General features: G+C 40.3%; 1 protein-coding gene across 9 annotated transcripts in view; it reads right to left on the reverse strand.

Annotated features, from left to right (window-relative positions):
* SYK (spleen associated tyrosine kinase) overlaps positions 1–17,152 on the reverse strand; it is an 89,521-nt gene that overhangs the window by 1,762 nt on the left and 70,607 nt on the right. For all 9 annotated transcript variants that reach the window (XM_060200515.1, XM_060200517.1, XM_060200520.1 and 6 more), the window contains 5 exons: positions 15,903–16,080; positions 10,797–11,006; positions 9,552–9,741; positions 5,005–5,145; positions 3,839–3,951 (listed from right to left, as the gene is read on the reverse strand). In XM_060200515.1, coding sequence (XP_060056498.1) covers positions 3,839–3,951; positions 5,005–5,145; positions 9,552–9,741; positions 10,797–11,006; positions 15,903–16,080 — 832 coding nt within the window. The remainder of the gene's footprint in view (positions 1–3,838; positions 3,952–5,004; positions 5,146–9,551; positions 9,742–10,796; positions 11,007–15,902; positions 16,081–17,152) is intronic.

Genomic DNA, 17,152 nt, shown 5'->3' on the forward strand with positions numbered 1-17,152 from the left:
GGAATAGCTGTCTTCTTAGAACACAGTATAGAGAACATTTACTTTCTGGCTTACTGTCCACTTTTTCCTCTCCTAAGCTGTAGGTCCTTAGAAGGTGAATGGGCCCTCTGTGGAACCAGGGATGGGGTCAGCACAGGGGAGGGCCATGTGTATATCCATGTGAATGCCTGGGTTCTGAAGGAATGGAAGAGGAGGACTTTGGCAAGAGGAAAGTAGGAACCACGTCAGCACTTAGCACAGTCTGAGTGTAGTAGCTTGTGTCATGCATTTATCAATAGTGAGCAGGACTTTGAGCGCTCTCTAGATCATTTCTGACTCTTAGACAATACAGAATGTCCCTGACTTTTCAATGTCAGGCAGTAGCCCCATTTTCCAGGATAAAAAGTCTCGATTAGTAAGGGTTTTCCCCATTGCCATCTCAAGTTACCAAATGTTTGCATCTGGAAAACACCTCTGAAGTCCCCTGATGGTTTCTCTTTTTCTCAGAACCTACCTGCTTTGATGATGCCCTGCCCAAGTCCTGTGACCTCTCCAGGTACCATTCTCAGGGTCCTGTGTCACCTTTATAAATCAACTGGGCCAGGGATCATGTGCACATTCTCAGGACTCTGTCATCCAAGCTGAGATTCCTTCTGAAGTCTAGTCCAAATACACCTGGACCTGGTACACGAAGACACTGGCTGCCCTAAGGGTTGTCTTACTAAGGGGCCCGAGATCGCTGGACTAGTACCTGCAACTTTTGAGTTGTCTTAGTTCCTTCCCAGGAAAGTATTTTTGATTATTTCTTTGTGTTCATTCAATGACACTTCAAGCTACTTACATATTTTGATCAAATCTCTGAACATCTCCCACCCTCCCCATTTCAGGTTCATTTTCAGAAAAAAAAAAATTAACCTTCAGAAACTTAGTTTTGTTGGAAAAAAATATCAAAGTTTGATGAAGAGAAACTTCCAACTTTAGGTGTTGACCTGCCATCACTCCCTCCACTTGACTGAGAGCTTGTAACCTGTGCTTATTTCTAGCCACCAGCATGAAACTCATTGGAAATTGTTCTGGGGATGAAAATGATACTGGTGTCTACTGGGATTAGAACTTAAATCTCCAGGTGTGAAAATACATTTGGAAATGATTTTAAAAGGATGCTCTACTGGACTGTAACTTCAGGAATATGTTTTCCCTACTTGTTCTCCCCTAGAGGACCATCCTGACAGAACAAGGCGGACAGACACAGGCCTGGTCCTGATTCCCTGAGGCACACGAAGAAGAACACACAGGTGCCAAGGGTGTTTTTCTGGGTCACCGAGTTCCTCTTCCCCAGTTAGATGGGCAGCTCCTCAATAGGTACTTGTCCTAACAGTCTGTCTCCACTCAAAGTCTCTGCCCCTGCTCATCCTGTCACCCCTCACTGTCAAACATACAGAACAGGCTTACAGAAATAACATCAACTGTAAAAACTTTCAGTGTAACTTCCTCCCCAAGAGTTCATTTTGATTTCAGTCTTTTTTATGCATTGCAGAATGAACTCAAGTTCAGTCGATGAAATCTTCTACAAGAAGCTCTGGGCAAGAGTCAAACACTCTTCCAGTAAATGCTTAACAGCCTCACTAGCCCAAGACCACTCTCCCCAAGGTAGCTGCACCCTGGGGCTTCACATTTCTTATAGGGTCTTGACCCAGCTTCTCTTGGGAATGGGGGGCAGGAGACAAAGTGCACTGAGGGAGGGTTGAGGATCATCTCTCTGACTGCAGTGGCTATTAGACAGCCAGTGAATCCATCTGGTGGGGTATCCAAACTCTGAGAGGGGTACAGTGCTTATAAAAATCCAAGAAGAGGGGGTCGGGCGGTGGCGCAGTGGGTTAAGCGCATGTGGCACAAAGCGCAGGGACTGACATAAGGATCCCGGTTCAAGCCCCTGGCTCCCCACCTGCAGGGGAGTTGCTTCACAGGTGGTGAAGCAGGTCTGCAGGTGTCTATCTTTCTCTCCCTCTCTCTGTCTTCCCCTCCTCTCTCCATTTCTCTCTGTCCTATCCAACGATGAACAACATCAACAATGGCAATAATAGTAATCACAATGAGGCTACAACAACAAGGGCAACAAAAGGGGGGAAAATGGCCTCCAGGAGCGGTGGATTCATGGTGCAGGCACCAAGCCCAGCAATAACCCTGGAGGGGAAAAAAAAAATCCAAGAAGAGCCTGTACTCTTCCCACAGGTTTACAGGTCCTTTGGAACTGTGTTTCAAGGAAAAAGTTAATGATCTATGTACTATATGGGACTCTCAGAAAACTCAGAGCCGATATTTTTATTACCCTCTACCCTTTGCCCAGAGGGAAATAGGTTTTATGCACAGGTGAGTACTGGATAGTTCATACTAAGTTCTGTAACACCATCTTGGAGTAATTTGTCTCATCTCCTATTTACATCCCATCAGACCTTAAGTTGTTTTTTTTTTTTTTTTTTTTTTTTAGCCCAAGACCTTCATTTTTAGTTTTGAGAAGGCCTGAGCCCTACCACTCCAATGTTATAGTGATACCAGTTTGGGCAAGGAAAGAATTCAATCAAGACTTCAAGGAATGGTCATCCCACTTTCTACCTCAAATCTCTTACTACATTTTCTTTCTTGCTTGCATTCTGATATCTCTTTAGCACTAACAGCCAGGTTATAGATGTTCCCCAGGATCCAGTGAGTTCCCTTCACTAGATAGTGATGACACCTTTTTTAAAGGGAACTATCTGCCTTCTGTCTTTAGGGTTGACTCTGTGTTGCTTATAGACAATAATGTTTTCTTTTTTTTAATTCTTTTTAAAAATATTTATTTATTTATTCCCTTTTGTTGCCCTTGATGCTTATTGTTGTAGTTACTATTGTTATTGATGTCATCGTTGTTGGATAGGACAGAGAGAAATGGAGAGAGGAGGGGAAGACAGAGGGGGGAGAGAAAAGATAGACACCTGCAGACCTGCTTCACCGCCTGTGAAGAGACTCCCCTGCAGGTGGGGAGCCGGAGGCTTGAACCAGGATCCTTATGCCGGTCCCTGCGCTTTGCGCCACATGCGCTTAACCCGCTGTGCTACCTCCGGACTCCCTGACAATAATGTTTTCTAAGTGCACTCCCAATTGTGGCAGATGGTGCTCCTTAAGGAGTCATGGAACCCCAGTAGCACCTGGAAACATTTAGAATATACTTCTCCATTCAGATGTTCCATTAACATTGGCTATCACACATGAAAGCAAATGCTTCAAGTATGAAATCAGTGGCAAATACGACATGACTATGGTCCCAAAGTTTCCCTGTAACTCATTTTTAAGACTGACCCTGGTGAGGTCACAGGATACTACTCTATCTCTCAAAAGTGATGCCTCTGTGATTCTCCAGTGAAGTCCTTCTCTGGATCTGAGGAGCCATACGCCCACTGAGCTGCCCTGAGTCCCTTCTAAGATGTCCGTCCAATGCATTTTGGAGCTGGGTAGCATCTGTGCTCCTGCATCACTAGGCAAAGAGATAGGGGATTGAGATAGTAAACTGTTCTCCACACCTCCAGGCACCAAATATGGCATAAAGAACCAGACTAAGTTCTTACTATTATTTCTATATTTAAGCTTCAATATCTTGGGTTAAAGTAGATGTCTAGTTACTATTTTTTTCTTTCTCTATAACTCTCTAGATTAAAGAATACAAGTGGAAGGCTCAACAAGCATGCCAGGTTCTGTATACTTTGTTTAGAAGGAAGTACGTTGCTTATTCATAAAAGGGTAGAATTTTGGGCTTGTTTAGGGTCTAACTGTCCCATCTCACTGTGAGTTACGTGGACACCTTTGCAGGGTGCCTGGTACTCACTCATACGTCCAGCACAGGTTCATCAGCTCATACATCTCCCTTGGACAACCTGGGGGGCACCCCATCCTCTCTCCTTTCTCCAGCATGGCAGAAACTTCACTTCCTTTCATTCCCTAAAAAAATGAAAAATATACCAGAGCTTTCAAAATAATATTAAGCAAACAACGAATAAACAAACAACAAATAACTTACTCCCAAAGCTCCCCCCCAAAGAGTATAGGAAGTATGATTGCTATTATTTAACACATAGAATGAGAACCCCAAATCTATATTCTAGAAGTTAGAAGGGGGTTGCCCTTATGCAGTGGAAATGGGGTGCTTGAACGTTCTGTTCTGTTTCTTCATCTGGGGGTTGGTTTCCTGGCTGCTCAATTTGTGAAAACACATTAAATTGTATCCTAGAATTTGTGCATTTATTAGTATGTTATTTTGATCAACAAAACCCAAAATGAATATAATAGCTACAAATGTGATTCTGTAAGTAGCCATTATTTCTATTTCAACTATAATTAATGTTGATTTGGGCACATACTCCATGCATACTTATATGTCCACTGCACAATGAAAAACAACTGCTAGCATTAAATATTCCTTTTTCAGTTTAGAACAAACTGGTTATATTCATTGTCCACTGACAAAAGACTGTAAAAACTTAGAATGGATGCTCACATTCTAAGATTTTTTTAGGGTTCAGTGAAGTCTTCTGATGGCTGCAGTTAGAAAGAAAGTGGGGGGTGGCAGTTAGAAAGTTAGAAAGAAAGTTAGAAAGAAAGTGGGGGGTGGCAGGTGGTAACGCAGCAGGTTAAGTGCACAGGGCGCAAAGCGCAAGGACTGGCAGAAGGACCCCAGTTCAAGCCCCTGACTCCCCACCTACAGGGGGGTCACTTCACAGGCAGTGAAACACGTCTGCAGGTGTCTATCTTTCTCTTCCTCTCTGTCTTCCCATCCTCTCTCCATTTCTCTATATCTTATCTAACAACAACATCAATGGCAACAATAACAATAAGGGCAACAAAATGGGAAAAATGGCCTCTAGGAGCAGTGGATTCATAGTGTAGGCACTGAGCCCCAGCAATAACCATGGAGGCAAAAAAAAATAATAATAATTCTTTAAACCAAGGAAAAAGAAAGAAAAGAGAAAAAGAAAGAAAGTGGTAGCCACTCACCCGATATGGTTTTTGCCCATAAGAAAATGCTTCCCACATTAAGACTCCAAAGCTCCAGACATCACTCTTGCTGGAGAACTTATAGTAGTTGATGCATTCTGGTGCATACCACTTTACTGGCCACTTTCCGTGTGTCTGAGCCTGAAAACAAATATCCCATGAAAAAATAGTAGTATAGATACCCAAGTTCATGGCAGCACAATTCACCATAGTACAAAGGTGGAAGCCATCTAGCTTCCATAGATGGATGAATGGATCAAAAATGGTGTGTACAACAGAGTATTATCCAGCCGTAAAACTGAAGGGAATTCTGCCATGCACTACAACATAGATGAACCCTGATGTTACCTGTCATTAAGCAGTGTGAAAGAAACCTGTCAAGCACTCTGGGGCAAACACTGTATGAGTCCACTCATCTGAGGGCCCTAGAGTGGTGCAGTGTGGGAAGAATGCTACATGCCAGGACAAAGGAAGTGTGGGGGGAGGGTTGTTTAAAGGGGACAGAGCTGCTGGTGGGGAAGAAGAATTGTAGAGACTGCTAATAATGTGAAATCACTTAACATTAACGAAGTATATATTTAAAGATGATTCCGATGGTGATGGGAGGTGAGAGATGAGAGATAGATCACCCAGAAGATAGATCACTTTGCCTGCCATACATGAGGACCCTGGTGTGAGCCCTTGGTCATCACATGGGAACACCTGCCTGTTAGAATGTGTCTCCTTTTCTCTCTGTTTCTCTTTCCCTGTCTATTCCTTTATCTCTCACCATCTACTTTTAAAAATTATATACCAGTCATCCCAGAGTGGTGGGATTGTGCTGGTGGGGAGCCCCAGCAATAACCTGGCAGGAAAAGGCCAAAACAAAAAAGTTTGTTACATGTATTTTACTATAATTGTGTGTGTGTGTGTGTGTGTGTGTGCATGCGCGTGCATGTGCACGTGCACTCCTCCGAGTGCCACACTCATAGTCTTGCCTCTCAATTGTGTTATGCATAGTTTAAAACTTTTGACTTCAAGTGCTATGAACAAGGAGTCACGGAGCATACACCCAGTTGAGCACACCTGTTGCCATGAGCAAGGACCTGGGTTCAAGACCCTGGTCCCCACCTGCAGGGGGAAGCTTCATGAGAAATGAAGCTGTGCAGCAGGAACTTATCTATCTATCTATCTATCTATCTATCTATCTATCTATCTATCTATCTATCTATCTATCTACCAACCCATCTATCTATCTATCTATCTATCTATCTATCTATCTATCTATCATCTTTCCTTCGCAAATTCTCTCTCTGCTCTATCAAATAAAAGAAAGGAATAAAAGAAAAAATAGTAAATAGTAAAGCATGATTATTATTATTATTATTTTGATTTAAAAAATCAAATGCTGTGAACAGTGTGATTCTGTTTGCTATTTGAGGTTTATTTTGAAATTTGAACTGGTACAAATGATCTTTGACAAATCCAAAATTTAATCTTGCTCCACCAAATCCTTGTTCAAAGAGACAGTCATGTCATAGTTTTACTTGACTTCTTCCAGAAAAATCTATAAATCAACTAAATAGGTAATATATACTGTTGGGGAGGTGATAGAGCTAGGAATATATAATTTCTATACTTTACAATTTAATGTTTCTACTTAACCGTCTGTCCGAGATATATTTCTATGTCAGTGTATGTAAATAAAGTTACTTTTAGAAGAGTTAGGGTTAAGTTGCATACTCTCTGTACAAATCTGTGACTGATTTAATTAACCTCCTACTAAGAGGCCATTAAGTAGCTTCCTGATTTTTCCTATTACACATAATACCAGAATGGTTGTCACTGAGAGCATGCACATGTCCTGTCTCTGCGGTGCTTATAAGGAGTGGCTAGATGAAAGAGCATTTGTGCTATTCATATTTATAGTCTTGTGTCCCAAAAATTCACACTGTCGGGGGCTGGGCAGTAGTGCATCAGGTTATAGTCTTTAGTACAGAGGGAAAACCTCTCATCTCCCCTTGACTGGTGTCTCAGAAACACACCAGGACCCTAGTGTCCCTTCATTGGGTCTTTTTCCCTCTTTCCCCAGAATCCTTTACTTTGGTGCAATACACCATACACAGGCCAAGTTTCCTCTTATGTCCTCTGCTACTGTTGTTTATTATTGAGTTTCACCTACATTCACTTTACTATTATTTTTAAAAATATCTTCTTACTATATGTGTGTGAGAAAGAAAGAGAGACCAGAGCACTGCTCCAGCATTCGCAGTTCCAGGGAACTGAACTTGGGCCTTATGCATGTAACTCCTGTGTGCTGCCACCAAGAACCTCCTTGGCGACTTAACTTTATTCTTTTTCATTTTACTTTGTTATATTTCCATAAAGAAATCTCTGATTCCATATTTTCAGTAGTGATTCACCATTTTGGCACTTCTAACATGGCGTGTGTGTGTGTGTGGTACTATATGATTGTATGCACATATATATGGAAAAATATTTCTGAAGATAAAGATAGTTAATACATCCTTCACCTGACATAATTATCATTTTGTGGTTGTTGTTATGTTGAGAACATTTGTTATCTAGTCTCTTAGCATCTTTTTAAAATATTTATTTATTTACTCCCTTTTTTTGCCCTTGTTTTTTTGTTGTAGTTATTATTGTTGTTATTGATGTGATTGTTGTTGGATAGGACAGAGAGAAATGGAGAGAGGAGGGGAAGACAGAGAGGGGGAGAGAAATATAGACACCTGTAGACCTGCTTCACTGCTTGTGAAGCGACTCCCCTGCAGGTGGGAAGCCAGGGGCTCAAACCAGGATCCTTACTCCAGTCCTTGTGCTTTGTGTCACCTGCACTTAACCCACTGCACTACCCCCAAATTGGATCCTCTTATCCCCATGGGTCATGAATCCAGCCCCCAAAACACCTCTGGTGTAGGAGCACCACTTTCACCATTCCTATCCACATCATAAAACTATGAGTACACAAATGCTCGGCATTGTTTTAGTGCATTAGTTTTGGGGGTGATTTATGATGCAGCAGTAATAATATCTCAGATTTCAACTTCCCCATCTCTTTATTGAGTCCTTAAGTATCTAATTATCATGATGAAATGTGTATTCCAGAATGTCTTTATCTTTTTTCTTTCCTTTTTTTTTTTTTTTTGCCTGCAGGGTTATCACTGGGGCTCAGTGCAGGTACTATGAATCCACTGCTTCTGGGGGCCTTTTTTTTTTTCATTTGATCAGATAGGACAGAGAGAAATTGAGAGAGGTGAGGAAGACAAAGAAGAGGAGAGAAAAATAGACACCTGTAGCCCTGCTTCACTGCCAGGTGCTTGAACTAGGATCCTTGTATAGGTCCTTGCACCTTGTACTGTGTGTGCTTAACCCTGTGTGCTAATGCCCGACCCCCAAATCTCTTTGTCTTTCCAAACTTCTTTTTGTGGTGTGTAGTTGTGGTCATCTTTATAGACCACCATTTTTGGGGGTGTGGGGGTGTGGCTCTGTCTCAGTCCCCTCTGGACAAGACTTAAATAATGGTTCATGTTTGAACCACGCCCCCCAAGACAATATTGTGTCCATTAGGACAAAATGGATGCAACTGGAAGTGATTATGCTTAGTGAATTAAATACAGAAGTGAAAGACAGCTACTGGATGATTTTACTCACATGTGAACTAAAGAGATTTGAAACACATGAATTAAAAAAAAAAAAAGGTTCATGTTTGGTCTGGGTCAGCTACTCTGAGAAGAAAGAGTTACTATCCCTTCCTCCCTCTGTGCCTTGGCTGCCTCCCAAAGAAAGGTTGAAACCTAAAGAAGCTCCTTAGAAGTGCTTCTTTAACTCCTTCATGGTGTAGAAGCCAGGGACAGTAAGTACCACAGCCTCCACCATCTTGCCACTCTTCAGTTAGAGGTTCAGAGTGTTACATGTGTTTCTAGACTCCAAAAAATTCCCAGAAACCTGTATAGAGTTTGAAACCTGTTCTTGGAATCTTCTTCCACTAACTGGGCCTCAGTCCTATTAAACTTTCCAGTCTGTCAGCGCCAACTCCATATACACATTGCAACTCAGTTGATATGAAAATAAGACTTAGCTTTTTTTTTTTTTCTTTATTTCTTTTAGCTGGCTACTAGTTCATTTGAAAGCAGAGAGTGGCTACATCTAACATCATATTACTTTGATCATCAGAAAAGAGTTCTGAAAAAAAAATCTCATGAGATAACCTGACCAACCCATAGTTTTCAAATTGCATGAAAAAATTCCATTTTTGTTTGTTTTTTGTTGTTTTAAATGAATGATCAGCTAATACCTTGATTCTCTATTATCATTCTAAAAGACATAGTTTGAAAGATACTTTTCTGAGATGATATGAAGGCACAGTGAATTATAATAATTTTCATCTTTTTAAAAAATAGAAGCAAAGTTTAAGAAGAACGTTTTTGCATAATCACTTTAAATGGGAAAATTGTTTCTTGAAGCCCGAGCATAATAAAGAAAAATACATTTGCATTTTAGATTTTAACTGCTGTTGCTCTGAATATTATCTAAGTTGCTCCTACCTTGTAGTAGTTTTCATCAGCACTAAGTGCTTTGGAAAGCCCAAAATCACTGATCTTGGCATAATGTTGAGTAACCAGCAGGACATTTCTTGCAGCCAGATCCCTGTGCACAAAATTGCACTCTTCCAAATACTTCATTCCCATAGAAACCTGATGAACAAGCTCTATGATGTTCTTATCCTTGACATGCCTGGAAGCCAAAAATGTGTCATTAGTAGTAATGGACAGATGTCCATTTCCAAACACCAACTGTGCTCCTAATGCCGGCAGAAGCTAAGTTCTCTCATATCTTTTTTTTTTTTTTAATTTTTTGTTATCTTTATTTACTTACTGGATAGAGACAGCCAGAAATCAAGAGGGAAGGGGGGGGGGATAGAGAGGAAGAGAGACAGAGAGACTCCTGCAGCACCGCTTCACCACTCGTAAAGCTTTCCCCCTGCAGGTGGGGACTGGGGACTCGAATCTGGGTCCTTGCACCTTGTAACATGTGTGTTCAACCAGGTGCACCACCACCTGGCACCCTCTCTCATATCTTAATCCTACCTGTCAATAGAATCATGAGTGGTGGCAAGTAATAGCATTAGCCTTATTAAATACCAGTTCTCCAGCATTTAATTGCTATGATTTTCAAAGAAGAATGAGGGTGTCAAGCTGGAGTATCAGATTTCAGATAGAGTTCTCAATTCAACATTAACAAGCAATGAAACACCCATAAGTCCCCTTCGTTCCTATAAAGGGGGAAGGCAACAGCAATCCCTTTCTATAACACTTAAATAAAATGCAACCATAACAGGTCCCATGGCATGTGCCAATCAGTCACTACTATTGTGACTTCTTCCCAGTGAATTCCTTCATATCAGCACTAGTTGTGGACAAGCACAGCATTATTATTTCATCAATGGCTGTAATTCACAAAGAGAAAAGTATACTTTTAGATGTAGTTACTCGCAGAAACAGAGAGAGGAGTCAAACATGTAAGATACTATTACCGTCTCTCACAAAATACCTATTCAAATATATTTTTTTAGGAAAGGCATGTTCTGTTTCTGAGTGGTGATTGCTTGCCAAGCCACTCTTAGGTTAATTCTACCACCAAGTCTATGTGATTTGAGCAAAGAAGGAGAATAAAAACCAATGATTGCATTAGTGCTTTAAAAGAGAGAAGTCTTTCCCGAGCACTATGTGCTGAAGGGAATATATGTAATTGCCCCTCACATCACATGCTTTGGGAGAATATAAGGATACCTGTTCTGTTGTAAATATTTATTGAGTGGGCCCAGCTCTGCCATCTCCATAACCAGCATCCAAGACTCAGCTTCACAAATCCCAATCATGCGTACAATGTAAGGGTTGTCCAGTTGCTGCATGACATTTGCTTCTGCTAATAACTCATCTTTAAGAGCAGGGTCATTGGCCTCGTTTTTCAGAATTTTCACAGCGACTGTTTTTACAACTCTGCAAAAGAAAGGAGTCATAACACATAAATCTTTTCAAAGTGGCTCACTTCTAAATAATTATCTTCCACAACATATAATTCCTACACAAAAATGGGCTTATGGAAATACTTGCAACAGAATGAAAATGCATCTTTAGAAACCATATTTTAAATTGTTTTCAAACACGTTCTCTCATTTTTATAGACAAAGAAAATAACACTTAAAATTCACAGTAATGGGGGTAGTTCTGAAGGATATTTGAATCAAGCAAAAGCATAAATCAGAGAGTACACAAATAATTTTCAAACAAGTCTAATGAAGTTTGGCATACAAGAATTCCTCCTTCTTCTTTTTTTTTTTTTTTAAACCTCCAGGGTTATCACTGGGGCTCGGTGCCTACACTACGAATCCACTGCTCCTGGTGGCCATTTTTTCCATTTTATTGGGTAGGTTAGAGAATCAGACTTGTTTTGCTGCACAGGAAGCTTCCCCCTGCGGGTAGGAAGTGGGAGTCGAACCCGGATCTTTGTGCGGGTCCTTGCACTTTGTATTATGTGCGCTTAAAGTACACCATTGCCTGGTTCCCCATGAATTCCTTTAACATCATGTGGTTTATGTCTCTAATTACATATACTGTATTTGAATATAATATTTCTTTAGTATATGTTAAAACCAAATTATGGAGAAAATCTCTCAGGTAACATTTTTTTTTACACACAAGACTTGCATGAAAGAGGTTCTAGATTAAGTCCCCACCATCACCAATCCACCCATAACCAGAGTTAAAGGGTTCACTAGTTAAAAAAAGGGGGGGGATGTGTAGCTAGGCGGTAGTGTAATGAGTTAAGTGCACATGGTGCAAAGCACAAGGATCAGCATAAGGATCCCGGTTCGAGCCCCCAGCTCCCAACCTGCAGGTGGGTAACTTCACAAGTGGTGAAGTAGGTCTGCAGGTGTCTGTCTTTCTCTCCTCCTCTCTGTCTTCCCCTCCTCTCTCGATTTCTCTCTGTCCTATCCAACAATAACAGCTATAACAACAATAACAACCACAACATAGGGCAACAACAAGGACAACAAAATGGAAACAATAGACTTCAGGAGCAGTAGATTCGTAGTGCTGGCATTGAGCCCCAGCAATAACCATGGAGGCAAAAAAAAAAAGATAAAATGAAATAAATGTGTTGACACTCATCTTGGGAGATAAATAACTGTAGTTCAGTGATAACAACTTTGTGCCTAAATATTTCTTCAATAAAGTGTTTTTTAAAAAGGAAGAAAAATTTAAAATTATATAAACTATATTAGCATTGAAAGTACCAAATAGTTATCAACAAATCAAAAAACCCAACCAACCAAACAAACGTAAGAACACTTGTATAGACAAACCTCTTTACACAAAATTTAAAAAAGTGTCACTGAAACTTGAGACAAAGAGAAGATAGTCTAAGTAAATAAGGGCTGTGGGTATAAATTGTAAGATCAAATTATTGTAATGACAACTATTTACTCTAAATTGACTTATAGACTCTCTCGCTTCTATATATATATTCCATATATCTATAATTAAAATCATATATCTATAGTTATATCTATGTTAATTCACATATTTCATTAAAAATAATTTAAATATTGCAAACCAGTCAAGAAAATTTATGCTCTGAGACAGGGAAATGTATATTCATCTAAAAAAATGATAGTAACGACTCTTAGCCATGTATCCAAAAGACATGAAAAGAGTAATTTGAAGGGACATAGGCATCCCCATGTTCATAACTACAATAGTCACAATATGGAATCATTCTAAATACTCCTCAGAAGAAAACTGGATTAAGAAGTTTTGGGACATATACTCAATGGAGTACTGCTCAGCTATGAAAAAGACAATATTGTGTCTATTCGAACAAAAAGGATATAAATGGAGGTGATTATGCTCAGTGAATTAAATCAGAAGTGAAAGACAGTTATTCATATGTGAGTAAAATCTAGATAGAGATTTGAAACACATGAATTTCAAACAGCAACAACAGAAGTAGTCAGCCTTTCTCTAAGAACTTAGGAGAATGCTAATGGTTATTATTGGGGGGTAGGGGATGAGGGCACAGAATGCTGGTGGTAAGTGTGGTGTACACCCTGACTACACTGTCATCTCATAAATTACTATGAGCTCAACTAATAAAAATAACTTTTAGAAATGATTTGTATATACATTTAAATATTCTACTTACTAACGAGAAAGAGAGAGAGAGAGAATAAGGAAATGTGTGATGCTAGGGATTGAACTCAGGACCTCATGCTGCAAAGTCAAACACTGTGGCCTCTGCCACTTTTCAAGCCACTATGCAAATACATTTCAAACAAGTATATCAGTTTACTAGATGTACATATTTACACACGTATGTAGAAAGTGCAGATTTGGGAAGTCGGATGGTAGGTAGCACAGCGGGTTAAGCGCACACAGCATGAAGCGCAATGGCTGGATTAAGGATCTGGGTTTGAGCCCCCAGCTCCCCACCTGCAGGGTGAAGCAGGTCTGCAGGTGTCTGTCTTTCTCTCCCCCTCTCTGTCTTCTCCTCCTCTCTCCATTTCTCTCTGTCCTATCCAACAATGATGACAACAATAAGTACAAAAAAAAAAAAAAAGAAAGTGCAGAATTGAAAGCAAGAGCTTCTATGCATACTCTCCTCACCCTCTGAATCATGGAAATTACCTACTCAGAAAATAATAATAAAATAAACCTGTACAAATTTCTTTAAAATTTTGCTTTTCTCAAAGAACTTTTATTTTTTAAATATATTATTAATTTATTATTTAGTGGGTAGAGATAAGGAGAAGTCAAGAGAGAAGGAAAGAGACGGAGAGACATGTGCATCATGCATGACTGACTGCTTTATCGCCTATTAAGCTTTCCCCCTTCAGGAGGGGGCCAGGGACTTGAACCTGGGTCCTTGAAAATTGTAACATGTATGCTTTACCAGGCACACCACTGCCTAGCCTCCAAAGCACTTTTAAAAAGCAGGATTTACTAGCAACCTGGTTACAGCAGTACATTTAAAACAGCTGTACACCATGATCAATTAGGTTTTATCCCAGGGATGCAGGACTAGTTCAGGATACGTAAATCAGTAAATGTGATTCACTGTATCAGCCAAAGAAAATCCAAAACCCACATGATTATCTCAGTAGATGCAGAAAAAGCTGTTGATAAGATCTCATATCTTTTCATAGTCAAAACATTAAAAAGTCTGAGAATAGATGGAAAATTCCTCAAACTAGTCAAGTCTATACACAGCAGTTCTACAACCAAACCCCATACTAATAAATAGAAACTAAAAGCTTTCCCTCTGTGGCCAGGCACAAGACATCTTTATTCAACATAGTCTTGGAAGTCCCAGCTGTAGCAATTAGGCAAGAGAAAGAGATAAAAGGGATACAAGTTGAAAGAGAATAAGTCAGACTGTCACTGCTTGCCGATGATATGATAGTATACATAGAACATCCAAAAAGAATCCAGTAAGAAACTCCTGAAAAATTATTTTTTAAAAAATCAATCTTTTTAACTGAACATACTACATGAGAAGCTTTCTAAAAACCAAATGAAATACAAAGAATTTCTTTTCAATTTAACTTCTTTATTATCTTTATTTATTGGATAGAGACAACCAGAAATCGAGAGGGAAAGGGTGGTAGAGAGGGAGAGAGACAGAGAGACACCTGCAGCCCTGCTTCACTACTTTCAAAACTTTCCCCCTACAGGTGGAGGCTAGGGGTTTGAACCTGGGTCCTCGCACATTTTAACATATGCGCTCAACCAGGTGTGCCACCACCCGGCCCCTATTCTAATTATTTCTAATGTGTACTGTCATTTGAAATTACAGCATAAAGCAAATAATTGTATGAATGATGTAATATCAAAGTTTTTTCTGGATTAGAGAAATAAGACATAACTGAAAAACCAAAGAAATGAGGTGAGAATACTATATTGTTAACATTGAATGATTCACTATCACAATTAAATGTATACCCATATGTCTGTCCATATAAAATCTTGAAAATGTAAATACTAAGGTGAGTGGTACCAGGATGGAATTTTACTTTTTTTTTCACTTTTTGTTTCTGTTTTCTAATTCTTTAATTTAAAATTGTTTAAATCTATTTATTGCATAGTGATAGCCAAAACTTGGGCAATGGGTAGATAACATAATGGTTATGCAAAGAGACTCTCTTGCTTTGAGGCTCCCATGTCCCAGGTTCAATCCCCCTCACCACCATAAGCCAGAAGTGAGCAGTGCTCTGGTAAAAATAAAGTAAATAAATAAATAAATAAATAAATAAATAAATAAATAAATAAAGATAGATAGATAGCCAAAAATTGAGAGGAAGGGGGAGATAGCTAGGGAGAGAGACACCTCCCTTGCAAGTGAGGCCCGGGGGGCTTGAAATCAGGACCTGGCTCATGGTAGCATGTGTGCTTAACCAGGTATACCACCATTCAGCCCATTTTTTAAATTCTTTACGAGGCACAATACTACATCTAACCTAGTATAATTATTATATGACTAATTAATACACACAATGGGCATTTAAATTTTTTATCTATTTATTTACTGGATAGAGGCAGCCAGAAATCGAGTAGGAAGGGGAAGATACAGGAGAGAGACAGAGAGACACCTGCACCCCTGCTTCACCACTCGTGAAGCTTCCCTCCTGTAGGTGGGGACCAGGGGCTCGTATCTGGTTGAGCTCAATACCTGGCCCCGGTATTTTATTTTTTATTTTATTTACTATATTTAGACATAAATGAACAAAATGATGATGTTAGTAAAAGAACAGTCATGCTAGGCTACCTTTTGTATTGGGGATTAAATGTACTATTAACAAGAGCATGAGCATCATGTGACAGCACCATGTGACTTACTTCTTCATCTGGTAATAGCCCTTCTTCACGGTCCCAAAGTTACCAGAGCCCAGCTCATTCTCCTCCAAAGTCAGCAGCTTCCGGTCCAAGTAGACCTCCTTGGGCCTGATCTCCTCAGGGTCTGCATAGGGGCTTTCATATACCTCTGTGTCCATGGGTAAGGCTTCTCTCTGGGCATCTGTAGTGCAGTCAGAAAACACACAATCTTCACAAAGATTCCATCGCCTGGCTTGGCACACCGACCTTTTGTGTCACCACTTGCCTTCCAAGTCCCCTTGAGCAGTGACTGTGCAATGAATACTCATGGAGAGATCTCTCCCAACTCATGAAGGGAAAGCAAAATGCAGAACCCCTCTTCTTGTACTCAAGGGCCCTGCGAAAGGGTTGTTCACACTAGAAGCAGATGGATGGGGACATCCTAATGGGCTGTGGTGTTTAGTCTAAGTCTGAAAATACTCTGAAGTTTCTCCTCTGCTCGGTAAGTAGTATCTACGCCTCTTCCCTTCTGTGACTTTTGTAACTCTGTCAACCAATAGTGTGTATCAGAAAGGATATTTGTGAAATGCTTAGGTGAGCTTGTAAAAGGTCATGCATCTGGCATAAGATGCATCTAAGGTGTCTAGTTAGCCAGATAGCTCCTACACTAATCTATGTGGAGACAGAGAGGCACAGGATGAGGGCACACAGAGATGCTGGCTGCCCACAATACCCATCTCAGTCTTACTCTGGCTCCATGCCAGCTCACTCTACTTTAGCCCCAAGTCACAGCCCCACCAGTCTGAATTTTTCTCGAAGTCTCCACTAAGCAAGGCAGAATTAAATGAAAGCGCGATTAAGGGATTATTGCAATTTTAGGGCACTAAGTTTTCAATTTGAATTTAATTGCTAGAAATTAATTGAATCCCTCAGTTAAGAGAATATCCTAGGAGTCGGGCGGTAGCGTGGCAGGTTAAGCGCACATGGCACGAAGGGCAAGGACTGGCAAAAGGATCCGGGTTCGAGCCCCTGGCTCCCCACCTGCAGGGGACTAGTTTCACAGGTGGTGAAGCAGGTCTGCAGGTGTCTTATCTTTCTCTCCCCCTCTCTGTCTTCCCCTCCTCTCTCCATTTCTCTCTGTCTTATCTAACAAGGACAACATCAATAACAACAACAACTACAACAACAATGAAAAACAAGAGCAACAAAAGGGAAAATAAATTTTAAAAAAGGAAGAAAATATCCTGATAGGGGACAAGTTGTAACATACCTGG

Source organism: Erinaceus europaeus, chromosome 10, assembly GCF_950295315.1.
Source record: "Erinaceus europaeus chromosome 10, mEriEur2.1, whole genome shotgun sequence".
NCBI lineage: Eukaryota > Metazoa > Chordata > Mammalia > Eulipotyphla > Erinaceidae > Erinaceus > Erinaceus europaeus.